Source organism: Spea bombifrons, chromosome 1, assembly GCF_027358695.1.
Source record: "Spea bombifrons isolate aSpeBom1 chromosome 1, aSpeBom1.2.pri, whole genome shotgun sequence".
Taxonomy (NCBI): Eukaryota; Metazoa; Chordata; class Amphibia; order Anura; family Pelobatidae; genus Spea; species Spea bombifrons.
Window position 1 is genome coordinate 141415998 of NC_071087.1, and position 15856 is coordinate 141431853.

The 15856-nt window shown below is 36.9% G+C and overlaps 1 protein-coding gene across 2 annotated transcripts in view; it reads right to left on the reverse strand.

The window, feature by feature from the left end:
- Positions 1-1529: 1529 nt before the first annotated feature.
- XRCC4 (X-ray repair cross complementing 4) overlaps positions 1530-15856 on the reverse strand; it is a 139619-nt gene continuing 125292 nt past the window's right edge. For both annotated transcript variants that reach the window (XM_053475200.1, XM_053475207.1), the window contains exon 8: positions 1530-1966. In XM_053475200.1, coding sequence (XP_053331175.1) covers positions 1855-1966 — 112 coding nt within the window. In that variant the 3' untranslated portion in view covers positions 1530-1854. The remainder of the gene's footprint in view (positions 1967-15856) is intronic.

Sequence of the window (15856 nt, forward strand, 5' to 3'; positions counted from 1 at the left end):
CAACGCATCCTCTTTCATAAATATAATAAAAGAAAACTTAAGCGGTGCTTGGTCTTAATCAGAGGCTCTACTTTGGATATAGGATGTATCCCGAGAGATGTTGTAAATACAAGTCTGAGCAGAGCTAATGCCATGCTATTATGGCTAGATTATTGCAATTGTTAGGGTGAAGCCAACAGATAGATGGGCCCCTCTATAAAGCTGCATGCCACCATGCAGCAAGATTAGTGTAGATTAAGTGAAATGCTAGGTGATTATGTGGGAGGATCATCTACATAATTTGCCAAGACATCTTGAAATGTTAGACGATAACAGGCCACAAATTCATAATAAAGACTTATACATTGGTCATCTTGTGTTGAAATTCCAAATGATTTATATATACTTGTGTCAGATAGCAGTCTGGTCCTCGTGTGTGTGTGTGTGTGTGTGTGTGTGTGTGTGTGTGTGTGTGTGTGTGTGTGCGTCATGTAACATACAAAGAATGAGAACTGAAAAATGTATTTCAAAGCGGTGTAATAAACGTCATAATGTGATATGAACCACAAATCACAGGTCTAAAGAATGAAGCTCCACAATTAACCTTTCCATGTTACAAGCTGGTAAATAATCTATAAATAAAATCCATGGTGCTCCTACAAGCTAAAGGAACCAACAGACCTTGATATATAGGCACTATGGCAATGGCTTTACATATGGTCAACACATATATATGACCCCAAATTAAAGATCATCAATATATTATCGACAGCACTGCACCATACTCTTACACTGCGCAGTGTTTTGGTCAGAAACGAATAATATTAGTTAAAACCATTTAGAGAAGATATTGAAGAAATAACTGTGTAGCTTCTTTTTAAAAAAAAAACTAACTTTATTCCCCTCATACCATTTGACTTACTTGATTAAAAATGAAAAGACGTTTATTAAAACATGTCACTGCACATAACAATACTCGCTGTCACTGCTCTACAGCGTTACCCTCCAATACACTTTATAGCCCCAGCAGACTCCATAGCACTATTACAATAAAGGGACAGTGAAAATGAATAAAAATAAAACTGACAATATACAATTGGACAATACATCGATCACACATTACGACATACTGGAACAGAATGGGAAGAGGGCTCTGTTCATGTGATCTTACAATCGATTAGCTCAGCTTCTCAGGTGTCCCATAAGTGAGTGTGATACAAACTATCTTGACACATTTCATCTGATTCTGAAAAGAATGGTTCTTACTTATAGATGAAATGTGTCAAGGTATGAAATAGAAACCTATCCTAATGAATTGATAAGTAAAAAGTGATTCAAAGGACAGACCGGACAGTCCAATTGGTTCTATTCTGCCATCATAATCTATGTGACCAACCTAAATCTTAAAAATTCATTTTTTTTATTTTAAAAAATATTGAAAATTGTTTTTTTTAAATATTGTTTGTACGTTTAAGCAATGCACCACTATTATTTTGAACGTAAATGTTTTTAAAAACTTTACCATTTGTGTCAAAAGAAAAATGTACACCATGCCTTATTATATTGTTTATTGTTATGTCATTTCATTGTGTAAAATAGTAAACTAAATTAGTTTGCAGGATGTAAAATTAATTAGCAAAATATAACAATTTCTTTAATCCCATTTCATTCTGAAAAACATACATCTCAGGAGTGTAAAAAATATTTGTAAACATGTCAAAATTTCAAATCTATTAGTAAAACGCTAAGCCTTTGAAGACAAGCATTTAGCATGTCTATGAAACAAGCGATCCATTTGTAGAAACATTATACATTTATCACATCATAATTGGTTTAAATCTGTTTGTTTTAAGTAAAGCTGGATTAGGGGATCAGCTAAATGTCACTGAAGAGGTCATCTGGATCTGGAGTGCTTTTTGATGTTTGTGAAGACGCTCTTTCTGATGAGGAATTCTTGGAAGTCACTTTGGAAAGGGCTGTATTACATCTAAAAGAACAATAGACAAGAAAGCTGGTTATTTGCTTTTTTATACTTTTTTTTACCATTAAGTGATCACATATAAAATTTAAAAATATGTACCCAGACATACTCATAAGTATGGATTAATTAGCTGATACAGCATCATTTGACATTTCTTATATGAAATCTGAAAGTGATTTTCTATGTCTTTTGCCCACATCTCATTTTTATGTTAATTTATTAACAACATTTTGAAAATTCCTAATTTTTTGCATATGGTATTTTTTTAAAGGGATATTTATTGATGCATTGGTTTTATGAAATATCGAATAATTAATTTCAGGTACTATTAGCAAGTGCATTGTATAAATAGCCATACGTAGTATACTTTGATTTAGTATAGTAAAAAAACAAAAAGCAAAAGCCACTCAGAATAAGAGCAGCAAAAACCATCTCATATTTTATCCACACTCTGTTACCCGCCTCAGATCATTAGCATTTATTTTTCTTCACTTTCTCCTCTGAAAACCTTTGCCCTTTAACCTATTACCCCCCCCCCCGACTACATCAAACCATCCATTTAATCCAGTTATACTTAGTGTCATTATGTTTTACATACATTTCCTCTTGCCTACTATTTTGATCTACAGATGGCATCCAGGTGAAATGACACATTTGAAAGAAAGAGTAAAATAAACATGTGGCTCTTAGAGTATGGAAAGGGCATAGAGAGCAAAAGGTACCCAAGACCAAATCCAGATTGCTCTTTATAAGAAAATTGTCACCATCCCAGGTTTTAGCGTATTTAAATTATTTCAAATGCAGAAAGGTTGCTTATATCAAGCTTAAAAAGAGGAAGTCCCAAAGAAAAATATTATTCTCTTTCACTTTGATCTAATAAACATCCTTTATCTGCAGACCTGGAGGCTGCTATTGTTGGCGTGACTTTCCCTGCTCAAACACTACACTGAGCCGATTCTTTATGTCACCTCTAATGAAGTCCATTTCTCCATAGCTTTTAATTAATCAGGGCAGGCTATGTGACTTAGACTAAGGCTCTCTTTTGTTTACCAAAAAGCATTTCGATAAGAAGTCAACAGATTTGATAATATAAATAAATAAAAATTGACGTGTGCATTCGGATTTGGAAACAAGAAGGGATCCCAATGAAACAAATGAAAACAAAGGAAAAGATGACCTCAAATTTCCCACAGTAGGGCCTCAGTCAGGAAGGGATAGAGTATGTGTTCTTTAAAAAAAAAAAAAAAAGCTGCAGAGTGGGAGACACTGAGAAGGGAGGGGATTGGAGCAATAGTGTAAGAGAGAGTGGTTGGACCAATAAGGGAGGTACCCTCTCTCCTACATCCCATTTTGGTCCAAAGTTTGCCTTACACTATTGCTCCAATCTCCAGCCTTCCCAGTGCCCCCTATGTTGGATTTTTTTTAGTCAACTATTGTTGAAGTATTGTGCGTGGCTGGCTCATTGGGGGGGGTTCCTAGAAGAATGTCTGCGGAGGAGAGATGAGGCGAGAGGTGAAGAGGAAGGGAAGAAGTGGCTGTGGGAGGTAGATGCAGAAGTTGTAGAAGTTTGTGTCTGTGTCTGGTGCATGAGTGGAGATGGTAGGGAGTGAGTACTGCAAAGGGAAGAAGAATAACTGTGGATGTGAAGTAGTGAAGCAGAGAGAGTGGTTATCAGGGAAGGTAGGTATGAAATTGATGAATGACTTTATCTCTTTGTTTTCCCAAAGCTGTGACTGAGAGAAACTAATTGCGTTTCTGAACCAAAAATGCCCTCAGGAACTGAAAGGGCAAGAAATTAAATGTTATACGAAAGCAAAACGAACCAAAAGCGAAATTCAAGTTACGCCGGAATCATTTTTGCTTTGTGTGCACAATTTATAAAAACGTACAAATGATTAACATACAGCTATATTAGAACATTATACTATAGAAAACGAGAATGAAAAAATGAAAGAAAGAAAATAGCACAATACCTTTATCCCATTATCTACAATGAGGCACCTTTTAGGACAAAAATCTATGTTCTATAAAAGCTTACGGCTTTTCACCGGTATTGCTGAATAATCATACCAATTAGAAAGCGCTCCTCATCCGGAGTATAAGGAACAGACTATAGAACTTAGAGCTAGATAATAATGGAATCGTCATTGCTTTAAGTGAGTTTTAATGATAGTAGAGTAGTATCTGGTACCATTATCAGAGTGCCTTCTACATATCACTGTCCTAAGAATCGACTTTCACTTAATGTTGGTAGAAGCAAAAACTCTCCCACCCCAACGATCTTGAAGAATCTCTCCCACGCTGATCCATGTGTACAAACAACACATGAGAATTGTTCATGCATTAAATAAGAATGGCATTTTTCTTACAAAGGTGAACACAAACATAATAATTTATGATTGTTGCAAAGAAGTAAAATGGTTGCTGTTATACCCTAGCTTATTTCATGTCAGATAAGTACACAAAACATATACATTTCCTCATACACCAAACCTGTGGGAAAATCTCTAAAAACAGTAAATTTGAAAATATAAAAAGTTAGTGTGCGTTAAATAATAAAATCCCAGAGCTATGAGAAAAGGCAAATGCTTGTGGTGCTGTGCACCGATGGAGAGATAACATAAAAATGATATATAACAGAGTACCAAAAAAGCTCAAATAGGTTTTGGCAGTAGTATACTTCTAATCTGCTTTTAATCTGCTTTTAGGCCAATTTGGAACTCACTTCTGGAACGGGGCTGAAATGTTTCACTTGGAGACGAGCAGCTTACCAAAAGCAAGCAGTAATACTGGCTGCTGAAACTATATGTTTAGACATGTCTCTCTAAAAGATTTTCCCACCAGGTTCAATTTTACTGAACTACCAATTAAATAAAAGAAGAACTCTGACACCACGATAGACAACTATTAAGATTTGGTTGGGACAGTCTTGAAAGAAGAGCACAATTGCAAAATTACATTTACATAAGTATTGTCCCAAGAATAAATACAAACCATAGTGTGTTAAAAAGAGGTAAACTTCTCTTTGCTAGAGGATTACAGAGTACATAGTAAATTATTACGGTGGATGATTACAACAATAAACATTGACAGCATTTTGTTTTGATCCAAAGAACAGTGGTCCTCGGCGCCAGTGAGGACTATGTGTGACGAGAGTATATATGCGCCATGACACCACAGAATTGCTCTTTCTATATAACTCCCGTTGAGTGTGACAGAGTTTGAGAAAAAGAAAATTGTGTGTGAGTGCACAATATTTAACTAGAATTTTAGCAGTCATGTTAAATATTAGATGCAAGATCTAGTTATTTCACATATCGGCATAAGTGAGGTCCATGGTCCCAAAAATGCTTTAAGGTGGTGTCATAATATGCTGTGGTATAGAATATGCATCAGGTCAGTTTTGCGACCGTTTCCAGATGTATTATAACATGACACAGTTAATTTGGATTTGATGGTTACAAAGAGATTTATTTATAAAATGTACAGAACTGCTAATATGTAGTATTTTCCCACGCTGTGCATCTATCACATCATCAGCTATGAGTCTGCTAGATGCTTCATAATCTTTTTTGTATGAGGTTTAATGTTATGATCATTTACAGCATACATTTGTGTTTTGTAAACAGGCATAGCTGGCCTGGATTCATTAACCACATCAAAGAAGCATTTATATGCACGGCGTGCATGGTACGCCAGAGATCGTACAAGAAAGGTAACCTCCATCTTGCTCACATCAAGGCCAATGTTTGAGAAACAGCCTTTCAAAGAAACTCGTCGCAGGGCATCTTTAATTAACTAACTTCAATAGGCATGAAACCTATGCAGCTTCAGTTATTATTATTTGCAGTCTAGATTTGTGGCGCTAGGCCAGAGGTTAGGGATGGGCTATTACCTCTGTGACAGTCCTGCTCCTGTCTGAGGTAGGACAGGGTAATGGTAATAAGGACAGGCATTTATAGATAATCTCAGATTATATTCTGCAGGGATCACACAGCCAGAGCAACATAAGTGTGACACTGTCATAAGTAAAGGGGTAGAGGGGTACTTGTTCTGTCTCCTCATACCGAATCAAAATTGTTTAGAAAGGGCCCTTCCGACCTGGTTCGGTGCGGTCCAGGTCAGAAGGGCCCTTTCTAAACTATTTTGAACCAGCACAGGGAGACAGGAGCGTATCAGGGTCACTTTACGTCATGTGATCCCACGGGGAACTAAAGTGTGATTTAGACATGTTACTATCTTAATAGGGACTGATTGTAGAATTGTTTAGTTGCTACCCTAAATTATTACATTTTAGGAAGTGATATTAAAGAGTACATGTTTGTAGGGTCAGCTCATTAAGAAAGTTCGCAGGTATGTGTACGGTAGCAAAGAGAATAATGAAGGTCAAGTTATGTTAGGTTAAAGTTGTGATTTTATGAACAATAAAATCCTAATACTATATAAACAATTCACTATTTGGTGACCAGAATGGCTTATGTTACCATACAGCCTATTGTGTTGCAGTTATCTTAGTATCATTAAGCACACTCAAGCTGCTTCCTTCTAAATATTATTAAAAGCAACATGCGCTGGGTGAACTTGTCAAATCATGTGGAGTTTGGATCATGTACCAAAGGACTCTGAACCCCCTGTCATTTTACATCCTCCTTTCCAATTATATTTTTGATATGCGTAATATGAATTTCTGCCATTATAATTAGATTTGTGAGACTGCTTAAAAATAAGAGGCACAAGGGAGACGTTAGACTGATACATTTTGCAGCATATTATTAAAAGAGGAATAATTATTGAGCAAAAAACTTCTTTGTTTCAGACATAAGACTGAATATCTGAGTTCAACTGATTACCCTCCCTGTTTTTCCAACCGGCCCACTCTTTTTCAGGGAACCAAGAAAAACAGGAGATGCTGATAGAAAACACCTTTTATTAAATAATAGAAAAATAGCAAAAAAATGTAAGCACAATCCAGAATCATAGTCAAAAATACAAGGCAGGGGTCAAAGCCAAAACAGGTAGTCAGACAAGCTGGGTCAGGAACACAGAAGGCAGGGGAGTCAGGAACAGAAGCCAAGGTCAGGAACCAGGAGAATCAGCAAGCCACAGCAGCAGCTTAAATAGCCGGAACACAGCAAAAAGGAGCTGGCTAATCAACAAGTGATCAGGTAGAGGTGTGTGCCTGTTTACCAGGGTGAAAGTAAGTAGGAGCGGGGGAAGGGTGAGAACCCCGACACTCTTACTGGGCTTAGTTAAAAACTTATTGACCCAGTTAAATGGTAGTCAACAGTAAGAGCCATCAAGCAAACTGGGCAAATACTCGGTGGGTCAGCGTCTGTTGCCTCCCATGTACCTTTATTGCTGCTTGTGTGGCAAAACACATCCTTTAGTTTGTGGTCACTGGCTGGATACATTCAGTAACATGCTGTAAAAGAGCATGTCGTGTGCGGCCATATGTACCCAACATTATTTTAGCAGCTGCTGGCCTTAAAGTGCTAGCCCGATTTTAATTTCAAGTCTGATCCTTACTGCAACTGTCTTGATCCTGTGTCATTTAATGGCAATGACTCTTATGTATTATCTCAAATACTTTTTTTTGGCACACAAGTAGAAGTCTCAGATGGCTATACTACATATTACGTTTTGACTGAAGTCTACATATTTTTCAGAAGATATTTGGTGTAAACTGTGAACATATAATACTGCATTACCTACCGGGGTATTAATCAATGCACATAAAGAAGTAAACTTTGGATAATATTTTAGAATGCTTGGAACAGCTTCAAGAGCTATTTCTTGAATTGATTAGAAATGTACACATTTATACACATTTCCACATCCACAGGACTACTTTTCTCCTCTGGAGAAAAAAACAGGGAGGTCTTTGTTTCTTAAAAAAAAAGAATGGAGAAATGGCAAAAGATCACAAGAACAAAAACAAACATCAAAGAAAAAAAAACGAAGGTAGGCCTGAAAAAAAGACGCCTCTAACTTTATAACATTACAGTCGCCCAAAGTGCCAACTTACAAGACTCAGATTCTCCTACTGCAGAGGGCACTGCAAAGAACATGGAAAATTCATGGCATAGTGAACATCAGTTTGTAACCCCAGACAAATAAAATCTGAAATCCAATTATATGCACATGAAATAAAAAAGACCTTCTGGTCCAATGTAACAGGGTCACAACAAATGAAGAGAAAATTGGAAACCTAGACATGTTGGATACTTCTCAGACCAACACTTATAAGTTATAAGTATGGTGAACTAGAGCTAAGGATCATATAAACCTATTATGCCCTGGTGTTTTTTCTTTTTCTTTTGTTCCTATCAGCATCAATATTCAATACATATTCATATGGAACACAAATTTTCACTTTTTCATATATTCATTATTATATAATTGATGTACTATCTATATATACAATGAGCTGTATCGATTCGACCCTTATTCACTGCATTGTTTTGTATATAAAAGGTATATCACATAGAATTTCGTATTAGCTCAGCTATTTGATGACTGGAGAAAATATTTTATCGGTAGGTTCAAGTCATGGATATATTGGTTGGGCCTCCACCCCCTCCTTTGATAGATTAGCCGGCTGACATTAATACAAACGGCATTCGCTAGATATATCTGGCAAGGGCAAAGATCCAGGCTTAGGAGGAAGTTGCTGTCACTAAAGCTTAAAAGTGGAGGTCTAGGGGTTCCAAATAACAGGGAATACCATGATGCATGTTTGCAATAACACACGCTTAATACTTGTAAAAAGGAAGCAAGCTTGGAGGCTTGTACCAGATTGAGGCAACAATAATAGGTATTTAGGAGCTGGCCTGATTGTTATGGCTGGTGGATTCTAGACAAAAGAAGTATTAGACCTCTAAATCCATTAAAATGAATCACGCATTTGATGTTGTAACATTATATTAATTGTTAAATATATATTAACAAACATCAACAATTAAAATCTCAGACTATGGAGTAACCACGGTATTGTGTCTATAGCAGACATAACATGCAATAAAAAAAAGTTGGTTCATTCCACCAGCGTCAAGAATGATTTCCCTTAACTACTATTGAAACCTATAATTATTTAAGGGTGAAAAACTTTTTAAAATAAGTATCTGTATCCTAACCAAATAAACAAATTTCAGAGCACCTCCTTACTATTTGACCTTTAAAGAGCTGGACATTCCCTTGTCAATTCTTCACAATTTATTAGAAAGTTAGAACATAGACCAGCTTTCCCAGCTATTAAGGCTTGGCAAAACAACCTTTTACGCCAATGTAAGATGGGAATTGGGATACTTAGAAAGAAAAAAAGCATAACATAATCCATGGGACAAAGAGATCTAAATACTGAACACATCTAATAGTAACCAAATTCTTAGTTGTAAATTTTCTGAAGGCTTCAGTGTCTTTGCACCTTATGATATGCACATTTTAAATGTATTACTTATTAACATATAAATATGTATATGTATTGTATCTTTACGTATGTCTCTTGTATTTTCATATTAAGGAAAGCCTACTTTCTTAACCCCTGTGTTGTGTGGTATATTAAATATTATGTCGGGCCACAAAACATATCTTTTACCAATTGTCTTGACCAGGAGTTCTGTGCCATTTGCCAGCAGTCCTGTCCAAAGTCACAACAGATAGGCTCTTTATTGCCTGCACATGTGCAGCGTCTATTATACAGTGAAACATGGTTTACACATGTGTAGTGGCCGGGCCCTAGATTAGGTGGGACATAAAGTGAACAGGGTGACATCATGAAGGAATGTAGAGGAATTGGCATTAAACTGTTTTTTTTGTTTTGTTTTCTTTTACATTTATTATGTTTTATTTGTGTTGATGTGTAAAAATAGGATGAAAGAAAAGAGGGCTCCTCTTTGTATGAGTGATTCAGGACCCCAAGCTTCTTAATCTGGCTTTTCCGACCAATCACAGAAAATCTGTAATAAAAATGAGCGTTTTCCACACATGTTGCTGTAGCTATATTTTACAGAGTATATGCAGCATCAGCAATTTGGGAAACACAAGGGATGGAGTGAGGAGCCGAGATCCTCAGACGCTTCTCCTTTAAGCAAGGATAGGAAATCTTAATTTGGGCATGGGGAGAGGAGAGAGGAACCAAGATCCTCAGATGATTCAGGGAAAAGAGGGCAAAGGTACAGAAAAGACTGACACACACATAAATACAGGACTAACCTACGACTACAAGATAACAATTGGAGATTTAGTCACATCTTATGGCCATAGTATGCTTAGCCCACCACTACGCCAAAGTACTCCAATATTCGGTGGGTCCTAACGCTAAACCCTTTACTTTTGTACTGTATGCTATCAAATGACTAATATAGAAAATAGTACCCCAAGGAAAGAGTGGCATCAATGGTGGATTCTCTTTGTCACTATTTTGTCTCTTTTAACTTAGGCCCCACTGTGTTTAGGTAGTTTGAACAAATACTTTTGGTTTATATCTTCTACCTAAGATTTCAAACACTAACACTGGGTTTAATTCCCAATTAAAAAAACTAGTTTCTTCATATTAGCAGTACAAATAAAGCTGGCATGGGGTTACGGGTACATGTCTGTGCACTAAATGGCATGTGCAAATTTGACAAATTAATCTGGAAGCATGTAATGTTTAGTCTCAGGAAAATTTCCTTGGTTAAAAAAATAAAATAATGGAACAGCCTAATGGAAATCTGCCAGCATGTAGTGAAAGTGTAAGTGACATCATTTTCCACTCACTTCCATGTACAGGATGTACTTCTCTCAGATTTTAGGCACCTAAGTCAAACAATTAAAAACAAGGTTTCCAACAGCAGAACAAGCATTCCTCTGGAGATCTGGTTTACTAGAAAAGGGTATATAGTAAGTGCACTCCAGGGATACTTCTGGTTGGACCAAGGGATTTTGGACATTCTATAAGCAGTCTTCATCTAATATATGGAATGCTCTTTAAGAAAATGATTCATATTACATTCTTGGTTGTAAAGAACTAATAATCATGTGTACTTTTTATTTAAAATGTAAAAAAACATTTTTATTCTGGCAGGGCAGGAGTATTATATTCATTTAATAGAAAGCATTGATTTCATGCAGTATATGTTTTAACATATGGTTCAAAAGAAAATATGTATGAACAGGATGCAATGCCTCATCCGTACTTGGGGGTTTTATTAGGTATATGCAGATGTCAATCACAATATGGTAACCACTGTACATATTTAAACCAGATGCCACTTATGCAAAATAACCCTGGGTGTTATACTGATGAATCACCAAAAACATAATTACACTTGCTGTTAAAGAAATAGGGCCCCCTTTTTAAAATCCATCTGGTTTGGAGAATGTGACAAGAATATTAATGTTTCGATTTTACAAAGGTTTTTATTTTGCTTCCTCCATATATTTTGAAAAAAAATAAATCTTATATAAAATATGTCAGTGGTTGATGGGCCTATCAATTGAGAGAGATGAGTATCCTCTGGCACTCCCAAACCCACCAACTCAACAGCGACTCTCAAGATACTCAAATAGTTTTATTGCCCGCCATGAGCAATGGGATTTGTAGTTTTAAAAGGCTGTGCAAGTGGCTCTTCCAAAGACAACGGTTAGCAATTCATCTTACCTATACATATATGCAGTGAAACGTAGCTTTGACATAACTTGTGTGTGAAATTACCAACTCTTCCCATGGTAGTACATCACCTATCACATGTGAAATGTGAAATTACCTGTAGCAAAGCCAAGGCACATCAGAGGTGATGTACTAGCACGTGAAGAATTGTTTAGTGAATAAACATTATTTACCGCCTGTTCAGCCACTTCCAGATTAGGTTCTATACAATAAACTCCAAACACCTGGAGAGGTTGGGGAGACTCAGTGCTGTCACTAGAGGGATCTCTTGTCCATTGGCAGAGATTTACCACAGCTGAATAAAAAAAGCCATCTGGGTCACTGCTTTTAGGATATAATAAGGCACCCTAAGGTTAAAAGGTTAAAATGTAGAGGTTAAAACCTGGGGGGTTTTGCCTTCTTTTGGATCAACAGCAACACATTAACAGATATAGGAAGGGCTGAACTTGATGGACGCATGTCTTTTTTCAGCCTATATAACTATGGAACTATATGTAACTATGCAGAATTTGTAATGCTGAGAGTTTTTGTTTGATGCCCTCTCTGAAATAAATTATCCTCTAGTACTAATACAAACAAATCAGACATATTTCAGGTTATTTTAATAGCGCAAGTCTGCTGAAAGGGGATCAAATGAGCACAAACACCCCTTAATTACTATAGAGATTGCACCAGACCTGCCATTTAAAGTATTTAAATAAAAGTGGGGTTTTAAGTTTTAACATAAGCCCTCCTAACCAGCCCCACAGGCAAAAATCTGATAGCCAACGATGAACATATTTATTAGTAGTGTGCACACTCTCCCTGACTGTACTTATACTGATGGAAAACCTGAATTAGATAAGGGTAGCCAAAAGGTAACCCTCCAGGTCTGGTTTAACTACCATTGCCACAAATATTTATATCATATTGGTAAAATGGTACGAGTATGGATCATATGTCCTTCAGCTCTGATCTCCCTTAACTACCACTGCTAATCTAAATGTATTCTGAGATCACAGACTGTGAAGTGCTCTGTTTTGTTTCAAGGATGAGGAAGTTTGACACCCAATTGATTCAGTAATTGAGTCCTTAGTATGCAGAGTGAGCTGTGTGAACTAGAATAAAACCGTGTTAATATAATCAGATTCCTTCCATGGAGATGCTCCCACATTATCGATCTTTGTAACTCACAGATGTGCCGAGATTTTATTAGAACACTCCATAAATATACATTGCCCAATGCATATCAAGCACTTTCTGTAGAGCGATAACTCCAACACAAGGCGAAAATGTTGGTTTTTTTAAACCTTGTTGGCACAGATACATGTTTATTTCACATACTGGTTTGAGTTGTAAGGACACGCGACTCTCTTATGTACTAACTGTAAAACTGACAAAGTACGCTGTGAGATAGCAGGTGTGGTATAGAGAGGCCTCGAGTTCTAATGCTTTTATCTTGTCACAATTAAAAAGCTGTATCAAGCCAATATTATTCTATCTGTAAAATTATGTGTAACAACGGTTTCAGTATGACGTTCAAAAGGGAATTGGGGTTTATGTCGATATATATGTTTCTTCTCCTTACCTGCCCTGTAAGAATTGTGCATTTTATCATATAAAAGGGAAGGCAGGAGAAAATATATAGAGTTTCAAAGACTGTTAGGATCAGTGTACTTCTACAAAACGGTGTTCCTTAAAGGGACTGTTTACTCTTACTGACAACCCCACTAAAGAAGAATGCATATTCAAGTACGTTGTGAATACTTTAATATGTATACTTTAAAAAACATGGGGAAAAAATGAAGGACTTAACTTGGGTAGCTCAAGAGCTGCAGCTTGTACCAGTCTCCTCCGTGGTCTGACAATCCGTGCTACTGATTAGTTGCTTGGAGCAGCCAATCAGTGTCAGGAAGATTGCTTCCATTGAAATCTCAGGACTGGAGCTGGCTATATCATGTATAAAGAGGAGTTTGGCCAAACACATCTCCTGCACATAAAATAGCCGGGCGTGGCCAAATACAATTGGGGGGGTACATAATTTAATTTAAAGGAACATTAGAGAGCATAAGATGGCTGGAGTATCTCTTTAAGGGTTTTCATTACTTCAGAGCATCGGGATTTCTCTAATAAGAATGTGTTCATGCAATTACCGTTGTGTAGATTATATACTGACATTCTGGGTTTTGGTCCTTGAGGAAGAGACTAGCTTTTCACAGCAATAAATAAAATAAATTTCACATTTATCTGTTCTAGAGCTTTGATTCACAGTCACAGTCCTGTGAAACCTCAGACAGGAGGGGAAGATTTAGCACAAAAGAAAGAAATACAATTCTGTCATTTCAGTGAAATTAGTAAGGAGGGCATGTTACTGCTTCATACATTTGCCAGTTTATGATTGCCATAGAAACAGAGTGCTTTATTTTTCAGATTTAGCAAAAGATTGTAAGCTTGCGAGCAGGGCTCTCTCCACCTACTGTATCGGTTTGTCTTAGTCTGTCAGTTCTCGTCTTGTCATACCCCTTAAATATATTTATTGTATTAAGCCCTGCGTAAATTGTTGGTGCTATATAAAAAAGATCGCTATCTTGCTATGAACTTACTGAATGGTGTTAAGATCTTGCAATCAAGGCAAACTGAATAACTAGAATGTTACAGACTCAATATGTTTTACTAATTTAACGACCGCAATAGCTGATGCACACTCTACAAACTAAGACCCTAATGAATTTACCTTATTGTTAGCATTATTAGATTACATGCACTTGTTTTTAGAAAGGCAAACAAAAGAAGTTGTTGTCTGTGGCACATTATATAACCTGTGTCACCATACAGACATTAGCATCACCAAGAGATTGGACTCGGGGCTTGAAATCTACCTGAATTCTATGATTTTGGTATGTCATTCAGGGTTATGAAGGCACAGGCTTCGGAACTGCTGATTGAATTCACATGCATGTCTAATGCATGCTGCGAAGTACACATGCAACCCCATTCTGGGTTTTCCCTAAAAGGAATTTTGGCTTTTAACCTGATTTACTGTCTCCAGTGCTCTGTATCCCATACTTCTAAGTGTACAAGGCTTGGTGTGTATTCATCACAATAGTATTGTTTTAATATAGATGCCAAGACACTAAAATTCTACTCATAATCGAATAAAAAAGGCAAAATCACTATATATCATTAGATCATAATAGTTGGCAATGGGGCTAACCCTTTTAATAAAACAAGTAGCAACTTGTAGAAAGCTATCCATAAGCATGATTCCATTATAAAATAGACCACCCATCTCTGGTCCCCAATCACATCCTCATCACACAACCATTACCTCCACTGTTCAGATCTGGCACAGGCTCAACAAACCCCACTAAATGGCACCCCTACTCTCTCATCGTTCAAAGTTCCTAGACTCATCCATATCCAACAAGACAGACAACTATGCTCTCAGCCACAGTTACCTCATCACACATGGACCAACGTAGGTACTTACAACTCAGCTTAAACACTACATCTCCACTCTTCTTCCTGACTTTGAACAGAACTGCCTACTAGAACCCCACCACCACGACATTGATTTTCCTACTTATACGATATCCTTCTGTTCCCTGCTTTACCAGATACTGGGCATCTCAGACAGCCAATGGCTAAACATCTACAACTATAGCTTCAAAAACCCAAGATATGAACTACACACTTCTAACTAACCAGTACAGAACACCATATGAACTCCATCAAATCAATCTGTCTATACAAGATTCCTGCCGGTGATGTCAGGCCCCTAGAGCAGACATCTTACATATCTGGCCAAAAATCCAAGTCTGGCTGAATCATTTAATAGATACATGCTGAATGGAGGAACTACTCCTCAAGGCAAGACACTTTCATGACGTATACATTGCTACCTGGTCACGCTGGTTATAATTTGCGGAAACTTCATCCTTTTAAGAAATAACCTTTAATATCTAATCTGTAACCTTTCCACAGCCCTTCCAGATACATTCCATTTACACTACTTAACATTATCCTGTTTAAGGGCTGCAAACCCCCTCAACACCCCCGCCCAGTCACCTTCACTCTCACCGGTTCTCCTACTCTGGTTTATCTCACTCCCTTTGAAATTCTTTTTCTCATTCTCAGTCTCTGATAATATACTCGTGGTCTTTATTGTAACTACGCTGCACTACCATTTACTCTTTGTCCACCTGTACCTTCAATAAAAATATAATACAAAAAAAAGAATTTCAAAGTGAGTAACAAAATAATAACAC